Source organism: Electrona antarctica (assembly GCF_951216825.1).
Source record: "Electrona antarctica genome assembly, chromosome: 19".
In the NCBI taxonomy this organism is placed as follows: domain Eukaryota; kingdom Metazoa; phylum Chordata; class Actinopteri; order Myctophiformes; family Myctophidae; genus Electrona; species Electrona antarctica.
The window spans coordinates 7,823,575-7,843,271 of record NC_136800.1 but is presented as its reverse complement, the minus strand read 5'-3'; the positions used below and the strand labels follow the sequence as shown (position 1 = coordinate 7,843,271).

The following is a 19,697-nucleotide window of genomic DNA, read 5'->3' as shown; positions in this document are numbered from 1 at the left end:
TCTGCTGACATTGTAGCCGCAATATCCTCATAGATCAACCTCCTTATCAGACCACCTTGGCAATACTTGAATGCTACCATGCCACTGCCGCACCTTATACATCGTACACACGTGCACATGTGTGTACGTTGGCTCAATTTCCCCTAGGAGCAGCGCTAATCCGTGTTAATGGGCCTATCCGGTAAGTCTGAGGCTAGCGCTAGCTTAAACAAAAGTCCCACTGAACAGTGTTGACCTTGTGCCTATTGTTGTCCTATTGTAATGCCGGATCTGGCTGACCTTAGAATAGAAATGCTGTGTGGTGAAAGTTAGGGGCTGAGGCCCCTAATGTCACACAGTCAAGGTCTCTCTCTCTCTCTCTCTCTCATTTGCTTGCTGTTCAGATGCAGCCTGTGATGTGATGTACTGGACTGGGGTGAGGGGGGGGGGTAATAAACGGCTCACGGCATCCATCAGCTTAGATCTGCACGGGGTTGCGAGCATACAGATACTAGCTTGGACACACAGTTGTATTTGTGTACGTGCGCATTTGCGTACAGTACGTGTGTACACACACACACACCACACCACAACACACACACACACACACACACACACACACACACACACACACACACACACACACACACACACACACACACACACACACACACACACACACACACACACACACACACACACACACACACACACACACACACACACACACACACACACACACACACACTTTCATAAATATAGGGCCTCCCAGTCTTCTGTCTTTCATTACAGGCTATCTCCACCAGATGTGCCAGGAGCAGCTGGAGAGGGGATTTCAGTGTTCTCTCACTATCAGTCCTTTCCTCTCCTCTCCTCTCCTCTCCTCTCCTCTCCTCTCCTCTCCTCTCCTCTCCTCTCGACCTGGATTTAAGCTACATCTCCTCCTCCTCTTGTCAAATGTTTAACTCTAGCCATATTATTATTACACTGTGGCAGATTTCACATCATGCAATATAATCATATAGGTTTTGTGTCCTCATTTGAGCCTTTGATATGCCGGAAGAGTTGGCTAATCCTCTTAATGGAGCCGATGTCTTCATCAAAGACATCGCTCAAAGAGAGATGGGGCATCCGCTCAGCTGTGTGGTGGCTTTAATTATTAATTAATTGCTAAAGGCAATCCATGGTTGTTGTATACGCCCACATAAAATAACTCTGCCGAGTGGGTAGGGGCTGCCTGGAATCACATAAAATAACTCTGCCGAGTGGGTAGGGTCTGCCTGGAATCACATAAAATAGCTCTGCCGAGTGGGTAGGGGCTGTCTGGAATCACATAAAATAGCTCTGCCGAGTGGGTAGGGGCTGTCTGGAATCACATAAAATAGCTCTGCCGAGTGGGTAGGGGCTGTCTGGAATCACATAAAATAACTCTGCCGAGTGGGTAGGGGCTGTCTGGAATCAGGTCAGTGGTCCAGGGTCCCTTATCAAGACACCTAACTGCTGCCATAGTTAGGATGGCAGAGGACAAATTATACGTAGGTGGAAATGCACTTTAGCAACCACGTTTACATTTCTGACTAGTTTTCAATCAATCACAGTACAGTACAAATCATATCAGATAACAATTCATTTATATTTCATAATTCCTTTGTCTGATACACCCATGGGCCAAAAGGAGCAGGAAGAATACATTCTTATAAATACGGCAGGTATTTATAAGAATTTATTCTCTTCCTTTTCACTTAAAAATAGACTTGATGATTGGCGCATACTGTACAAATCCAAACAAAACAAAAAGCAAAAAAACAAAACAAAACAAGCAAGAAGTTAATTGAGCAATGACACTTGTCATTGAAATGACAGGTTATATCCTATCCTATTCGTCGTCTTCATATTGCCTAAATATAATTTTTTTATAAAACAAAAAACGAAATTGACAAATATTTGTACAACCCTTTAAGTCGTCACCCAGAGAATTCCATATTGGGATTCCTGTTATCGAAGGACACATCAGTCTTTGATTCCTGTTATCGAAGGACACATCAGTCTTTGATTCCTGTTATCGAAGGACACATCAGTCTTGGAGTGGTCCTGTTATCGAAGGACACATCAGTCTCTGAGTGGTCCTGTTATGGAAGGACACATCAGTCTCAAACTTATGTTTAAAGTCAAATTTCCTCCTACTATCCCCACTTTCTGAACTGGATTTGAATAGCTGTTGTAAATGAACTGGCAATGTTTTGCTTTTTGCCCTAAACATAATTCATAAAGTTTGTAGCTTCACGATATGTTCAAATTTCAATACTCTCGATTTTATAAATAGACTGTTTGTGTGTTCTCTATAATGGACTTTGTGCATGATTGATTCGTACTGCTCTCTTCTGGTTTTGTGGTAGTCATGTACGTATTCCCCTACACTTCAGCACAATAACTAAGATATGGAGAAATTAATGAAAAATATAATATTCACATTGCCTAATTTGCTAGAACATGCTTCACTTTGTTTAAAATCAATCAAAATCAATCAATCAATCAATCAATCAATCAATCGATCAAACATATGCTAAATATACTTGAGGGTAGCAGAGTGGAGAGTGCTAAAGCGAATATCTTTAGAGATTGTTTTATTTCAACTACTTGCTTAATTTCATTCCTGCATTCAGCCTGACAATCAATATATTGTTTTCTACAATATGCCATGATTCAGCCTACGTGCATATTACCCCCGTGCATGCACACACATTGTAAACTATTTACTTTATTGAATTGTGGACAATGACTACACGGGATTTAACAATTCCCTTTTAGCATGGGATGTACTCATTAGTAAACAAAGGGGCGAATACTTTGAATTGTCATAATTCTTTCCATTTCTTTTCAGTGTAAGTCGAGTTGTATCCATTGCCTGCACTGAAGCATGCAAAGCCAATAATACTCCTACAGCTGTGTTGTTGAGATCCATTCAGTCTAAAACCCCTGTTCTCATTGCTTGTCTGTTTGATAGATATTCCCAGGATTGATTCTCTCGGATATAAAGCCTGCCAAAAAGATGAAGTTCAAAACCGTGTGCTACTTACTGGTGCAGCTCATGCACTGCAGGAAGATGTTCAAGGCTGAGATCCCTTTCTCCAATGTCATGAACTGTGAGGATGGAGACAAGGTACGTGCATGCGCATACGTGCATGCCAGTCCATGTGTTGTGAGTGTCTCTGTTGTGTTTGTCTGCAGTGGTGGAAAATGTACTCACACATTTTGTTTTACTTAAGTAAAAGTATCAATACGGCAATGTAGAAATGCTCTGTTACAGGTAAAAGTCTGGAATAAAAAATGTACTTGAGTAAAAGTACACGTATTAGTATCAAAATACTCAAGTAAATTACAAATACCTAAGTACAGTACTTAAGTAAATGAACTTAGTTACTTTCCACCACTGTTTGTCTGTAATGTGACTCAAACAGACAGAGAAAAACAAGTGTGTAGACTTCATGTATGTCATTTCACTAAGTCCTCTTCAGTTCAGTTAGCTACTGTATACTGCCCTTATACAGTAGGATGTAAGGTAGTGTTTGGCTAATTTGGGCTTTGTCTACACTTTTGGTGTGACCAAAGGTCAAGCCTTGGAACCGGGTTTGTCTGTGTGTGTGTACAGTATGTATGTAGGTACTGTATGTCTGCGTGTGTGCGTGTGTGTGCGCGTGCGTGCGTGCGTGCGTGCTACCACCACTAGGTGCATGATATGACAAAACAGAACTACCCCGCCCGTCCCCAGCCATAAATGAAGATGGCTCATGGCAAGTTTCACAACGAGATGCATGGTTAAGTGAAAGTCATAAAACTCACAAAGAGTGTGAAGGCTAAATCAAAGTTGATAAACTATTTATCAGGTGAATTATTTATAAAGACCGTTATTTCCATTTGGCCAATTACAGACTCCCACAAGCAGACAATGCCATCTGAATTATTCCTGCTGATTTTTCACTGAAAACTGCGTTGTGATGAGACTTTGTTCACAAACTGCACACATTGTAACATTACTATTGTTTGCTAAAGATTAGCCTCTGTCCCAGCCTTACTCGTTATCTGCGAAGAGAAAAGCCTGGTCACAACCTAAGGCAGAGGGTGTATTGGCGGAAGTGTCGGGCCGGAACATCCGTCAGATGTATTTCCCCCGGATACGATATTTTTTTCGACCAATCACGTTTCATTCACGGATAATCTAAAGTTCTAAACTGATTTGTACAGCGTCAACGTCATTTCCTTGAGCGGTAACTTCCCGTAACTTCCACCCAGAAAAATGATACTCTACAGCGTAGGTCTTGTCCAGCCGGCGTGGCTAAATATTGGACTGGAAGGTTATGCTACTGTATAATTGGACACTATAAGGCCCTATTTAAACGGTAGTGCATAAAACATAGGACATAAATGTGTTGGGAGTTCAACACCTACAATTTCCGCAGGTTAAAAGGCACATTATCTGGCCCGGGTGCAAAGCGTGGTGCTTTACAGTATAGGCACAAAGGGGTCGTTTCTGAATAATTGTTTTCAATGGGAGTGCCACGGTTTTTGAACAGCAGTTTGACGAGGCGTGGAGCGTTTATTTTGCCCTTGTGTGGCGTTTTAATCTGCTTGCCCATGCAGAGTATAATATTTTCAACAGTGGCGGTTGGAAGCATTTTCAGGCGAGCGCCTTGGTGTTTTCAGCCGGAGAAAAGAATGCCCCTGGTGGCCAAACTTAAGCCCCTTTAGTCATGGGAGTGTTTCGGGCATAAATTAGACCAATTACTACCATATGCCTTGTTCAGTTGCACACAGCTGTGTGATGAAATATAAATTAGCCTTTAGTATGTGATGTGATGTGATGTGATGTGAGGAGGTTCTAAATGATGGAGAGTTGGTAACTTAACCAAATGGACCCTCATAGATCTTTAAATCTTGAGAACGTAAAATGAACCAAATTTCGTTTCATTTCATGCTCTCAAGAGTTAAATTATTGTTAAACATCTGCATTACTTAATTTACAAGAAGTCAGTCTACACAATTATAGAATGTAGAAGAATTGTTATTTTCATCGTTTGCTTCTTGTCTCAACTTATGGTACCACATCAATACAGCATTGAATTGTATCCAACAACAACAACAAAATATTCTTTAGTTTTGGGTCTGAGAGGCTAAATCTCATCGAATGGTGGTCGGTGGCTCAAATTCCAAATAAATAATGGGCCTCGCTATGAAAAAGGTTGAAACCCACTGGTATCTAAACCCTTCAGTGTGTTGTTGTCCCAAACAGATTGATGTTCTATAGTTCCTCACCTCACTGATGTTGATAATCTGTCAAACAGTCAACGAGCTTATTTGACTTTGTGTCAGCGGAAAGAAAAGCAATCCTGTGGATCGGCAGCTGTACAATTCTAGTTTAATCCAGCTGACCAGGACACCAGGTGTATGTGCTGTGTGATCAATGTGTACTGCGTGCGTGCGTCCGTGTGTGCGTGCGTGCGTGCGTGCGTGCGTGCGTGCGTGCGTGCGTGCGCCTGTGCTGTGTTTGTACCTGTGGGTGTTAATGTATGCATCTCAAAAGTGCGCTCACTAGTTAAACAGCTTGTATCTATCATATCATATCTTCCATCCATATATTACTACTGACAGTAGTTTCATTTATCTCATGAGATGGGCTTGTAGTTGTATCTAACTAATCCCAGTGGGAACTTGTATAGGCAGCATGGCGTAAAACAGAAAGGTGGAAAATAGACAAAGCGGATTGGAACAACACCTTCCACAGAAAGGTAATGTCACATTGTCACGCTGTCTGAGGTGACGTTCACACTGACACGCTGTCAACCACATGTGAACTACAGAGACGTCCTCCTCAGGCCAAAAGATGATGAAAAGAACAATTAACCCATTAAGACGCCTGACGCCAATTCTACAAAATGCCTTCTAAATCACTTTCAGGATTTTTCTAAAATATTCAGTGGGGAAAGAAAGAAAGAAAGAAAGAAAGAAAGAAAGAAAGAAAGAAAGTGAATGAACAAAAAGCAGAACTTTGGTTGGGTCAAGGCATATACTTGTTGATGTTCTATCATGCTCACTCATGCTCATCCATCCCTATCTGCTCGCTCAACCACCCGCCCCCCCGCACACCCCTGGCCAGCAACCCCACCCCAGCTGTGACACCGATGGTCTCTGAGCTGTCTCATCACCTTCATTCTGCTCATTCACTCGTATGTGCACCAGAGCCATAGAGTGAGACAGAGTTACGACATTGAGGGGGCAGAAAACAGCCCGGTCACGCTGGTTCATGTATCTCGTTTGTCATATTCGCCAATAGAAGTCTATGTAGAAGAGCCACCATTGGACTGGCCCCATGAAGTGAACAGAGTTGTCATAGCTTTCTCTTACTCTTATCGCTCTGATGTGCACGTAGGCCTACTTCACGTGCACGCACGCGCGCACACACAAAGGCACACACACACACACACACACTATAGGTGTCGACTCCGCCTCATCGGCCATGCTCCACTGCCTTCCCAAAACGCACTTAGAAGACACAGTGGGGTGCCTTCAGTAATGAAGCTAAGTGTGGGGGCTTATATGTCATGATTTGAATGTATAATCAGCTGCCATTGTTTGTTGCTGTTGACTCCCCGATCATCAACTCTCGCCGTTAATGTGATTACACTCATCGCTCTATACTTACTCAGTGAACGGTGCGGTCTGCACGTTCACGGCCGGCCCCTGACTGTACAGTTCGACAAACAGACTCACTATTTATCACAATCCCCACCACCACCACCTAAACCGTCAGCGGAGGGCCATGCGCATAGCTCCGGAGAAGCTGAGGACGACCCGTCACAACCACCCGCACCACCAGGGAAACCAGGCACCCCAGACCAGCCCCAGGACGCGGGTCAACCGCTACATCGGCCGGCTGATCGAGGCCCGGCAGACGGAGTCCGACACGGCCAACCTCAACTTCGTCACGCTCATGTACAAGTGCCCTGAGCGCGAGCAGAGGGTGAGGACGACTGCAGCACACAATGATCATATATCTATCTATCTATCTATCTATCTATCTATCTATCTATCTATAAATGCACCATGTCTCTGTACGTACACGTGTACGGCTGTAATCCACGTAACTCGAGAACCGTTCGCCCCACTCACTTCAAATTCGACACACACGTTCCACACCCCCACAGGGAGTGCAGTGCCCTGTGTCAAGTCGGACCCACGGTTGTCCAGAACTGCCACAAAAGGCCTCTGCCCGGGCTCTGGACAGGGCCCCTGCCCAGGGTCCATATATGGAGCTGGCCTGTTCTGACATCACAAATTGTTTCTGACATCTGCATAGACTCCATATTCCGGCATGCCTGACAAGGAACTCCATATATGGGCATAAAAGGGACATATACATAATAATGGGTGGGGCATGCATTTCCAACTTGCATCGTTCCAAGTAGGCCAGTGCCCAACGGGCACCGATCTAGTTAAAAGAAATACGTTTGAAGTGTCAAATGTGTGTGACTGGATCTGGGGTGGTTTCTTTCTTCTTCCACATGTCATCTCTCCTTCTTTCCATATAGTATCACCAGGTTCCCGATGAGAACTTCACCAATGCGGTGGTCCTTTCTCTGGTCCTAGCTGCCTTGTTTGGCCTTGTCTACCTTCTCCTCATACCACAGTATGTATGGAAATGTCACAAAAACACAAGATATCTCTCTCTCTCTCTGCTTCTTGGATTTTACAGTTTCACTTACTTACTTGTATTGGAAATGAAAGAGCCTGACACAGCCTGTGTATTATGCAAATCACAGAGGCTATAGACAGCCAATGACATGCGACAACCACACATTTTAACACCCCATTTCTGCACGGCGGCAGAAGCAGCACCAGTAATAAACAATAATGCATGTCTTACCTGTATTTGGGAGAAAGTCCCTCCCTTTCCCCATTCATTAATCCAACCGGGCAATAGTTTATTCAATGAGTTTGCAACTCCCTCTCCAGCTCAAGGTGCAACCATTAACAGGTTCCTGTGTCACGCAGTACCTGTTACAAAGGTTCCTACTACCTAAGCAACAGACAGCCATATTACAAAAAATTAAATACATTATTGTTGTAATAGATATATTTATGTGTGTGTGTGTGTGTGTGTGTGTGTGTGTGTGTGTGTGTGTGTGTGTGTGTGTGTGTGTGTGTGTGTGTGTGTGTGTGTGTGTGTGTGTGTGTATATGTAGCATCTGCCTGAAGGCCTCAAAAGTCTAATATGCCCTCAGCACCCCACTTCCCATGCCCATGACTTTGGGGGTCCTTTACATGAAAATGTGTAAGAACCACTTTCTTGTCACTGTCACCTGCTAATCCTCATTTTCCTCCTTGTTTCTGTTTGTCTCTCAGGGGTAAAGTGGTGCTGATCCTCCTGGTCTTCTGCGTGTGTTTCCTTGTAGCTTGTATTATGTACCTCCATATCACTAGAATACAGGTAAATACTTTCTCAATTCTTTGGTTAGTGTTTGCACATACTCAATCAATAACTTATGATATCTATATTGTTGAACCAGAGCTGGCAAGTTCACTTTAGCTCTTGCTATGACAGTAGCCTATATAATGTATACTGAGTATGGTTTCTGCTGAGAGAGCGAAAACTACTAGAATGTATATTTACGGGGCCTGTAATCCGTGCTCTTTCTCACTTGTTATGCATTTAAACTTCAAATATAGATGATAAAGATCCATTATTTTCAGCTTTGCTGAGGCTAACGTCCTCATGGGTTCCTGACCACGTCAGTTATTAAGTTTTGTGCCTTTTACAGATTTACATTCTGCTTGGTAAGCTTGCCTCCTCCGCACTTATTTCTACTCACCTCAGGACCTGCCTATCTCTCTCTCTCTCTCTCTCTCTCTCTCTCTCAGTGTTTTCCAGGGTGCCTGACCATTCAGATCCGTACTGTTCTGTCATTACTCATAGTGCTCTTAATCTACGCCGTGGCCCAGGCCTGTGTGGTAAGTACACTCACAAAGCCCAATAAAAGCTCAACTTTATCATGCTGCATGATACTTTGCAAACTGTCTACAATGCAGCATTATTTAAAGATTTTAGTTTTTGGCTTTTCTGCCTTTATTGATAGTATATCAATAAGATAGACAGGAAAGAGGGAGAGAGAGAAGGGGAGAGACACGCAGCAAAGGTCGTCATGAACGGGACTCGAACACGTGACGCGCTGTCAGGCCAAAACCTATATGTGGCATGCGCCTGTACCACTTGGCCAGCGGGCGCCCCGAATTCAGCATTATTAATAATACTTATTAATAATAACTATACTGATAATAACCTAATTTGTACAGTGCTTTTTGAAAAACCCAAGGATGTTTTACAATTAGAAAAATAGCCAAAAATCCTGAGGGAACAAGTGTCTCTTCAGTGCAGACTTGAAAGAGTCCAATTTTGGCGTCTGGTGATGAGCATGTGGTTCAGCCTGGACCAAATGTATTCAGTGATGTGCCATCATTAGGTTTTCACTGTAAACACTAGTCTACCAGGTAATTTCATTAAGGGCTCCATCTCATTTGCAAGGAAGCTTACTGATTAGTGGTTAGGAAACATCTTTTAGGACATACAGTATGGCTGCATAAGCTGTCTCATTACTGTAACATAGGCAGCATGGATTGTTGTGGGTTCGGAGGATCCCCAGGCTAAAGGATTGATAGTTAGGAAGTAGGAACCAAATGGGCTCTTTTGCACTCAGACTTAAATTAAGGATTTTACTGTGTAGATTGGAGACAATCTACACTTTTAGTCTAGATGTGACCTTACTTTTCCTCCCCAGAATCACACACAATTGGCGACGCCCCCTTCTGTGCCTCTATTCATGTGTCAGCACTGCCCGGCTTTGCTCCGTGGTGAGAAATGTTGCTCCAAGGCATTGCCATGGAAGGATAATAATTTACTATTCTGTGCTTATCGGGTTGCAACTCGAACGGGGCTGAGTCGGCTGAGTCGGCCGTGTCGAACCGCAACGGTTCGACACGGCAACTCGCCAAAGAGAGGTGGTGTTTCTCGTGGCTCAAGTTTGCGAGAGACGGCGCCCCTCCGTCGCGGACTAAAACTATAGTTTATCGGCCAAACAAACTAGTCGCGGTTGTTGGAAAAATAGTGGTGGCAGCGTGATTCTAACCCAGGAGGTGTGGATTTGAAGCTTGTAACGGACGAGGCACGCTACCGAGTTGGCTGCCAGAGTGGGGTTTTCAGGCTGTGTTAGAATGTGAGAATGCTCCGGCCTGCGGGCCCCCTACTCCTTCCTAAGGTAAGGTATGGTAAGCTAGCAGTGTAGACGCTAAAAGGGCCAACAGTCTGAGGGACAGCAGCATTTTGTCTTTAACCACATAAATGTGTCATTTTTGATTTTAGCTATTCAAAATCTTATATAAATACATATTTAATAAGATATTTTTAAAACATTTTGGGCGTCTGTCCCTGGAACAAAATATTTTGGGGATGGGGGTCCGCCGCAGCCAAATATTTGGGAATCCTTGACATATAACGTTTGAGAACCACTGATATAGCAATATACGTTTTTTGGAAGACATTTTGTAGAATCAGCCTCAGGTCTAAAAGGACGACTTCACCACTTTTCAACCTATCTTCCAATATACGGTAATATTACCGTATATGAAGACAGGTGGAAAAGTGGTGAAGTCGTCCTTTAAGGTGTTAAGAAGGTCAATAACCATAATAACAGCGACAAAAAACGAACTAACAACAACATAAGCATAAAGTCAAGGCCTTGCCTAAAGCTGTCCTCCTCTGTGCTCTATGCTGCCCCCTGTAGGTGGGCTGCATGCCCTGGCTGTGGGCGGGCAGTGCCAACAAATCCACCATAGTCATCCTGGACGTGGCGGGGGGCGGGGTCAACCGCACCATGGCCGAGCTGCCATGCGACGGCGCCCGCTACGCCTTCCTGTCCTGCGTGGTGGGCACGCTCACGCTGGCGCTTTTCCTGCGCGTCTCCTGGCTGCCAAAGGTGGCGCTCATGCTCCTGCTGGCCGTGCTCTACATCACCGTGCTGGAGCTCAGCAGCTATCGCAAGACCGCCGCGGGGTGAGAGACCACTAGTGTTCATGGCAAAGAATGGGGGGAGAGAGAGAGACGGGGTGTGACACGCATAGACATGTATAAAGGTAGGCGCCCCTTCTGGCTCTGGAACGTATGTGCTCAAGGGAGGGCAACATTTTCCCGAAATTCCTTGCGAAGCATGAGCGTGCGTCACAGAGCGCATGTTCTGGTCTGATAAGTCCCGGAAAAGATGAGCTGTGATTGGCCAGTAGTCACTTGAGTGGAAGCGTGACTTAGCGTCCCTTCCACACTTGGTGCACTTCCTCCCCCAGTGTAAATTGTTCCGCATTCTGTGCGTTGATCACGGTTACTGTTTTGACAGCGACGATGCATGTTGTCCGACATTATAACCCTATAACATAAAAAGACAGTTGACAACAACGCGCGTATTCGCTGCCAAACAGTCTTGGTAGGTCAGTAGTATAGTAGCTACTGAGAGCATTCAATGCTCTCATTAAACGTGACTTTGTCCCGTTCAATGCGTTGATAGCATTCGAAACGGGTGGATTCGACCCCGTGACACGTGTTGCAGCCTAGGTGCGGTCCGGGCCCAGTGTTGATTTTTTTTAAATTAATTAGTCTTTTAAAGGTATATTCAGTGATTTGACTTAATTCAAATATCACTTCTTTTTTCTTTTTTTCTGGATAATCCTCCATACTATAGAGTGTGTTGACCATATAAGGAGTTCCTCCCTGTCCCCAGTGAGCCCCTGGGGTCAAAAACCTAGTTTCAGTTTTGGTGGGGTGGCAAAACCTTCATCCAATCAGGATGAGTGGGGCCTTCCTCCAATCATGATCGAGTGGGGGCGGGCCTTGGTGCACATGCTGTTGGCCTGTTGCACTTCCCCCCACTGTAGAGCGTGCATGTGCACATTTTGTTACCAGGGCGGACTGGGTGGTTTTCCAAATCACCCAAATCACTGAATGCTCCTTTAAATGAAATTCCATTTAGTCATATTTTTCTGAAATGTTTTAGTTCAGTTAGTTTAGTTTTTAGTAGGCCTACATAGTTTTTAGTAAATACCAGACGATTTTAGATAGATAGATAGATAGATAGATAGATAGATAGATAGATAGATAGACTAAACTAAAATCTACTTATAGCATGGTTGCCTGTCACTCAATTACTTGAGGTGTGCATGTGGTTAGCTCTTTGTTTGATCTGGAGATGGAACAAATAAACAGCAGTCACATAACAAGGGCATTTACATGAGACACATGCACAGAGGAGTCTTTGCTTGTCCTCTGCCCACACACTCTTCCATGTTCCGCTCTTTGAAGCATCGCACGTTCTCATTAGCTCCGAATCACAAGCCTGTGTGGGCTCACGCCGGTATACTAACTATATGTTAGTCAAATCGCAAATATTCCTCCCAGAAATAGATTGCCTTCAAGTGCGTTTAGGTAAAATAACTTATTATTTTACTTGTTTTTAATATTAATGCCAGTCGTGGGTTAGATGTTGCTTATAGGTCAAACCGTTTTAAGCCCTCACATTCAAAGCAAAAAGAAAATAAAGAAAATTCCCCCCCCTGTATTAGTGACATAATCGTAATATTATTTTATTATTTTGGTTTCTTGGAACGGAACCAATTCAATTATTTTCACGGCACGGCGCTACCCGTACTCCTGCATTGCCGTGACGTTTTTGTTTCACGCCACACTTGTTTCTTTGCTCCATGGGGGGTCCATCGTCCTTCAAACCCCCCCCCCGTTTGGTTGTCTGTGTGGTCTGGTCCAGTGATGTGATGTGAGGTGCTGACGTGTGTGTGTGTGTGTGTGTGTGTGTGTTGGTCTCATCCACAGTGGGGGGTCCTTCCACATCCGAGGCTACGAGCCCATCCTCTCTCTGCTGCTGTTCTCCAGCGCCCTGGCCCTCCACTCCAGGCAGCTGGACCTCAAGCTCCGTTTGGACTTCCTATGGGCTGTGCAGGTCAGAAAGTGTGTGTGTGTGTGTGTGTGTGTGTGTGTGTGTGTGTGTGTGTGTGTGTGTGTGTGTGTGTGTGTGTGTGTGTGTGTGTGTGTGTGTGTGTGTGTTGGGGTGGGGACCTCAGGTCTTAATGGGTTAACTAACATAAGCTATGTTACGTTGTGCAATGACCGCTACGATGAGCGGATTATTGGGTTATTATGAGTTGGAATGTTTATATTTATGGACTGCCACATGGACTACAAGTAGCAAATACTGTAGGTCAGATGGGTGGGTTTTCTTTTCTGCCAAGGATCAATGGAACTAACATTAAGTTCCAGTAATTTATTGGTATCACAATGAAAACGAATCTTTCAAAGTTGTAAAGAACCTTGATATATTTTGTCTTTTACAAATTTTGTTTTGTTTTAATTCATGTTAATTTAAATGATCATGCGCTGCCAGTGGCCCACATCAGGTTGAGAATGGCTGACATGGATGCAGCATCTGGTGTCTCAGGCCTAGTAGTGCTTCATGATGAAACTACATCTGGTGTCTCAGGTCTAGTAGTGCTTCATGATGAAACTACATCTGGTGTCTCAGGTCTAGTAGTGCTTCATGATGAAACTACATCTGGTGTCTCAGGTCTAGTAGTGCTTCATGATGAAACTACATCTGGTGTCTCAGGTCTAGTAGTGCTTCATGATGAAACTACATCTGGTGTCTCAGGTCTAGTAGTGCTTCATGATGAAACTACATCTGGTGTCTCAGGTCTAGTAGTGCTTCATGATGAAACTACATCTGGTGTCTCAGGTCTAGTAGTGCTTCATGATGAAACTACATCTGGTGTCTCAGGTCTAGTAGTGCTTCATGATGAAACTACATCTGGTGTCTCAGGTCTAGTAGTGCTTCATGGTGAAACTACATCTGGTGTCTCAGGTCTAGTAGTGCTTCATGATGAAACTACATCTGGTGTCTCGGGTCTAGTAGTGCTTCATGGTGAAACTACATCTGGTGTCTCAGGTCTAGTAGTGCTTCATGATGAAACTACATCTGGTGTCTCAGGTCTAGTAGTGCTTCATGGTGAAACTACATCTGGTGTCTCAGGTCTAGTAGTGCTTCATGATGAAACTACATCTGGTGTCTCAGGTCTAGTAGTGCTTCATGATGAAACTACATCTGGTGTCTCAGGTCTAGTAGTGCTTCATGGTGAAACTACATCTGGTGTCTCAGGTCTAGTAGTGCTTCATGATGAAACTACATCTGGTGTCTCAGGTCTAGTAGTGCTTCATGATGAAACTACATCTGGTGTCTCAGGTCTAGTAGTGCTTCATGATGAAACTACATCTGGTGTCTCAGGTCTAGTAGTGCTTCATGATGAAACTACATCTGGTGTCTCAGGTCTAGTAGTGCTTCATGATGAAACTACATCTGGTGTCTCAGGTCTAGTAGTGCTTCATGATGAAACTACATCTGGTGTCTCAGGTCTAGTAGTGCTTCATGATGAAACTACATCTGGTGTCTCAGGTCTAGTAGTGCTTCATGATGAAACTACATCTGGTGTCTCAGGTCTAGTAGTGCTTCATGATGAAACTACATCTGGTGTCTCAGGTCTAGTAGTGCTTCATGATGAAACTACATCTGGTGTCTCAGGTCTAGTAGTGCTTCATGATGAAACTACATCTGGTGTCTCAGGTCTAGTAGTGCTTCATGATGAAACTACATCTGGTGTCTCAGGTCTAGTAGTGCTTCATGATGAAACCACCGGCTAGTGCTGCACAATTAATCCAAAAAAGTTAGTTTAATACTCTTATGTTTTTTGCTACAAGAGAGACTTTAAGAGAGGTTTAAGTCGAGTGCTCTTTGATGTTGTCTGCCACAGCAGTTTGCCAACTTTGCCACATTTTAAATGTAGTAATGTTCAGCAACTACAGACTAAAGACAAATATTTTCATGGGAAAAAAAGAAAATCGTGATCTCAATTATTGTGGAGGAAAATCGAGATTCACATTTGAGCAAGAATCTTGCAGCACTACCTACTGTCTGTCCATGGCCAGGTGCTTGACTGACCCCATGTGGACAAAATGTAGATCTGCCTAGATTATTTTCTGTGTGTGTGTGTGTGTGTGTGTGTGTGTGTGTGTGTGTGTGTGTGTGTGTGTGTGTGTGTGTGTGTGTGTGTGTGTGTGTGTGCGTGCGTGCGTGCGTGCGTGCGTGCGTGCGTGCGTGCGTGCGTGCGTGCGTGCGTGCGTGCGTGCGTGCGTGCGTGCGTGCGTGCGTGCGTGCGTGCGTGCGTGCGTGCGTGCGTGTGCATGTTCATGTGCGCACGTGTGCATGTGTGTGTACGTACTCTCAGGCGGAAGAGGAGCGGGATGGCATGGAGAAGGTGAAACTGGACAACCGGAGGATTCTCTTCAACCTCCTGCCAGCGCATGTGGCTCAACACTTCCTCATGTCCAACCCCAGGAACATGGTGAGTCCCCATGTAGGACACACTGAGACACAGACAGACAGACAGACAGACAGACAGACAGATGGACAACAACAGTGGGTGACATTATAAAAAAGACATTCTAAATAGTAGATGTCATTATTTATATTCCCTAATCCCCGGCCCCAAATAATAATAATAATATTTGAACCCACCCCGATAAGCACTTGGAATATAGGAGTTGAGGCTTTACATTTAGTTTGAATCGATCGGTTCAGCTGATAAATATTGTGAAAATAGCATATCATACAAGCTCTCGTAGATGTGCTATTTTCACAATTATTGCCCCTTTCTTATATTATTGGACAATTTGGTCATTGTTTGACCAGTTTTTATAGTATAGTTTGTTGATTACTTTTGATGCAGTAAAGTAAGTACGTTTTTGAGGCATTAAAAATATCTTGAAAGTCATTAAATTGTCACTTGTCATCTGGGGGTGTCCCGACCCACAGGTTGAGAACCACTGCCATAATATACACATAATCCTTAAATACAGTCACATAATAATTAATTGATCAGATAACCTTTTTTTACTTTCCTTTATCAGGATCTATACTATCAGTCCTACGCACAAGTTGGTGTCTTGTTTGCCTCCATACCAAACTTCAATGATTTCTACATTGAGCTGGATGGCAACAACATGGGAGTGGAGTGTCTGAGACTCCTGAACGAGATCATCGCCGACTTTGATGAGGTGAGTGTTACTTAAAACACTTTAAAAAAAGCGACGGTTCTCAAAATGTTTTATCAGCTTGCAGAGCTGATCAATGATCGGACTTTCTAGTCTAGTCATGTGGTCTAGTAACGATGTAGTGGCGAGATTTTCGTGATTGGCTGGCCTCTAAGCCAATGGGAGACTAGCCCTATACGTATACGGCCAATAGGACACTATAGCCCGCTCTCCTCTCCCCCACCGCACCATGACTAGAGACTGCAAACACGACTACAGAAAGCCCCACTAAAGGTACAATAAACAAGAAGCAAACGGATATATATAATGACTTGAGTAATTTTGGTTATTTATTCCAAGGACCTGTAAGTGTCCATTTGGTTCCATTTGTACACTATCAGTGTTATGGACATATAGACACACACACACGCACACACGCACAAAATGATTAATATGCACTTTTAAGACACTTGATACTTGCTGTACAATTTTATGTGTTGGCTTCAGAGAACAGCATCATAGAGGCTCTAACCAGACCTACCGAAAAGGCCTCTATATTTTTTATAATGAATTTGCCTAAATATTTTGCTCTTGAGTGATCGGTTTGGTTTTGTTTTATATATTGTATTCTGTCTTTTATGGACCCACGGGTCTGAAATAAAAAAATACTATTATTAATTATAACTATTGTCCATCAAGTTCATCCAATGCTTCTGTGTTCTTTGCAGCTCATGGATAAAAAGTGCTACAAAGACATAGAGAAAATCAAGACCATTGGCAGCACATACATGGCAGCAGTGGGTCTCGTCCCCACCCTTGGTACCAAGGTAGAGATGGTGGTGTGTGTGTGTGTGTGTGTGTGTGTGTGTGCGTGTGTTGTTGTTAATGTATTTTAGACAAGTCATACGTACATCAATTAACACATAATATAATTCCTGCCCTTAAGGACAAAAAATCAACTTATGACCATCTGAGCACAATAGCAGACTACGCCATTGAGATGTTTGATGTCCTGGATGAAATCAACTACCAGTCATACAATGAATTTGTCTTGAGAGTGGGTATGTATGTCTTACTAACTTATTGCTCAATTCTGAGTAAATAGAGATGACATATTATTATGGTGGACATTTTTATCAACATAATTATTTTGCCACGGACATACAAAATAATAATATGACCAGAAACACAAATAGATAGCCCGGCTGAATAACAGGTCTGTAACTCTGAGTGTTCAAATGTAACCAAACAGACCCTTACGGGTCCATTTGGTTACATTTGAACACTCAGAGTTACAAGGGTCTTTGCAAATAAAATATTTCAGAACCACTTGTACTAGTTGAACTCTTAATGTGCCATAGTGTCATAATAAATAATTGCTATACATATTCTGAGATTGACATACAGTAATTGGGTCTTATGATCAAAATAAGAGCTGTGTAAAACAGAAAATCTAATATTTGCCACGGACATGACCAAGTCTTTGCCACGGACACATTTTGTCCGTGTACGACGTACATATTGGTGACCCCCCAGTAACGCATGGCTCTGTGGTTGTGCTGCAGGGATCAATGTTGGCCCTGTGGTGGCAGGAGTGATCGGTGCCAGAAGACCACAGTATGACATCTGGGGCAACACGGTCAATGTGGCCAGCAGGATGGACAGCACTGGAAACCCTGGAAAGATACAGGTATGGATAGAAAAAAACGCCTATTCCGTTTCTCAGTGGATTTATCATCTATGAAGGTTAAAAAACAAATTGAGCCCCCATGTACCTTGCAAAAATGCAGGCAGAATTCATGAGAGCCCCACATCCATATGGCCACCATCAACAACCTGCAAAATTACCTCAAATTCATTCTGCTTTCAGTAGCATGTGACGTGTCAAACTAGGGGTTTTCATGATTCTGAATCCATTCCAAGCATTAGTTTTACACAAAAAAACACTCCTTGGGCTAAAAACGGCCTTAGCCGTCATCACAAATGTGATGAGGTCAGCCCATTTGAGCACATTTGGGCAAGTGGCAATGGCCGTTTTAGCCCAAGGAGTGTTTTTTGTGCAAAACTAATGCTTGGAATGGATTCAGAATCATGAAAAGACTCAGAGAGCCCCTCACTTCACACGGGTGTGATTTGTTTTTGTTTTTTTAATAAACTTTTGCCCCAATGACAGTAGAAACTTGCATCGAAGTAATGGGCCAAGTAAATTGTACATTTATAAGACTGCAACTGTGCAGAACTTCTTTTATATTACTAGTCCTTACTGAATATATGAACAGCAAATTATGTTCGCCAGATGGGGCAGTAGAGAGTACTCTCTACTGTTTTTCGGTGCATTAAAGCTGCTATAAGCAATAATATGATATATATAACATTTTAAAGACTTCAAAATGAGTAACCAATCAGGAAGTAGACAGGCAAATCGACCAATGACAAAGCTTCTAGGAAAATCTTTGAATGCAGATTGTGGCCCCTAGATGTGTCACAGAGACTAAATTGTTTTGGGAAGCGTTTTACCCATTGCTGGCTGTATGAATATAAAAATAAAATAAAATAAAAAGGTCATTAAAAGTTTGACATATTATTGCTTATAGCAGCTTTAATAGATATATATGCTGTTTATTTGTGTGATTTTGATTAAAATAAAAGTACAAAGATAATAATACATAGCATTATAGATGTCTTACTGTATACCACGACGAGTATTGCATTCTATTTGGTGTTATTTTAACTATATGAGAGGGTCCTATTTTGGGATAGGTAGATTGGCGTGAGGCGTGCAGCGAATGGGTGCATTGACAATTTCCAGAGGCGAAGGTTTTTCCCTGCCTGAATGCATTTGGTATTTTGGGGCCTCGCCGTGTGCCGGTGTGGGAGGAGAGGTGCAGTTAGTAGGGGCCCGGGGTTGTGTTGTTTGCAGCTCACTGCAATTTGGGGTTGAAGAGGGACCACGACTTGCGCCGTCCACCCGCTCGTCCATCGCTATTTTCGGCACATTTTATTTGCCGGAGGCGAGACCCAGATAGAAGTCGTCTCCAAAATCACACAGACCAGTTTATACATGTTATGCTTGTCCGTTTCACTTTGGTATGAATAATACCTCAAGCTGGAAAACATATGTTAGCATGTTTTGCATGCATTCTAACCGACACGTGGCAATAGTGAAATGTTTGCATCCAACAAAACTGCAGGCATAATATTGGTTTCTCCTTCATACAAATCTTAACGATTGGTCAGCTAGATAGATTATCACACATTACCACGTTCCTTCTGCTCAACGCCAGACATCATTGATCCGTTTTTTTAACCCATTAAGACCTGATGAGGCCGATTCTACAAATGTCTTCTAACAGTTTTCTGAAAAACATGGTGGTGCACCAAACCTTTTCATGTCAAGGACCCCCAAAATGTTATGTATTTGGCCGCCGACCCCCATCTGAACATATTTTGTTCCAGGAACCCGCCAGAAGCAAAGATTTGAGTTAAAAATGTTCGCTTTAAAAAAATATATATATTCAAGGATTTGCACCAATTT

At 43.3% G+C, this 19,697-nt stretch overlaps 1 protein-coding gene across 3 annotated transcripts in view; it reads left to right on the top strand.

The window, feature by feature from the left end:
- Positions 1-19,697, top strand: part of LOC306912357 (adenylate cyclase type 1-like) — a gene marked incomplete at its 5' end in the record, with an annotated part of 56,725 nt that overhangs the window by 34,242 nt on the left and 2,786 nt on the right. Inside the window, 12 exons of one of the 3 annotated variants that reach the window (XM_079488514.1) lie at positions 2,984-3,139; positions 6,785-6,994; positions 7,563-7,660; positions 8,377-8,461; positions 8,893-8,982; positions 10,809-11,077; positions 12,899-13,025; positions 15,358-15,474; positions 16,040-16,186; positions 16,891-16,989; positions 17,109-17,223; positions 17,728-17,852. In XM_079488514.1, coding sequence (XP_079344640.1) covers positions 2,984-3,139; positions 6,785-6,994; positions 7,563-7,660; positions 8,377-8,461; positions 8,893-8,982; positions 10,809-11,077; positions 12,899-13,025; positions 15,358-15,474; positions 16,040-16,186; positions 16,891-16,989; positions 17,109-17,223; positions 17,728-17,852 — 1,638 coding nt within the window. Of the gene's footprint in view, positions 1-2,983; positions 3,140-6,784; positions 6,995-7,562; positions 7,661-8,376; positions 8,462-8,892; positions 8,983-10,808; positions 11,078-12,898; positions 13,026-15,357; positions 15,544-16,039; positions 16,187-16,890; positions 16,990-17,108; positions 17,224-17,727; positions 17,853-19,697 lie in introns of all 3 variants that reach the window. The other 2 variants (XM_079488513.1, XM_079488512.1) reach the window with 2 other exon arrangements.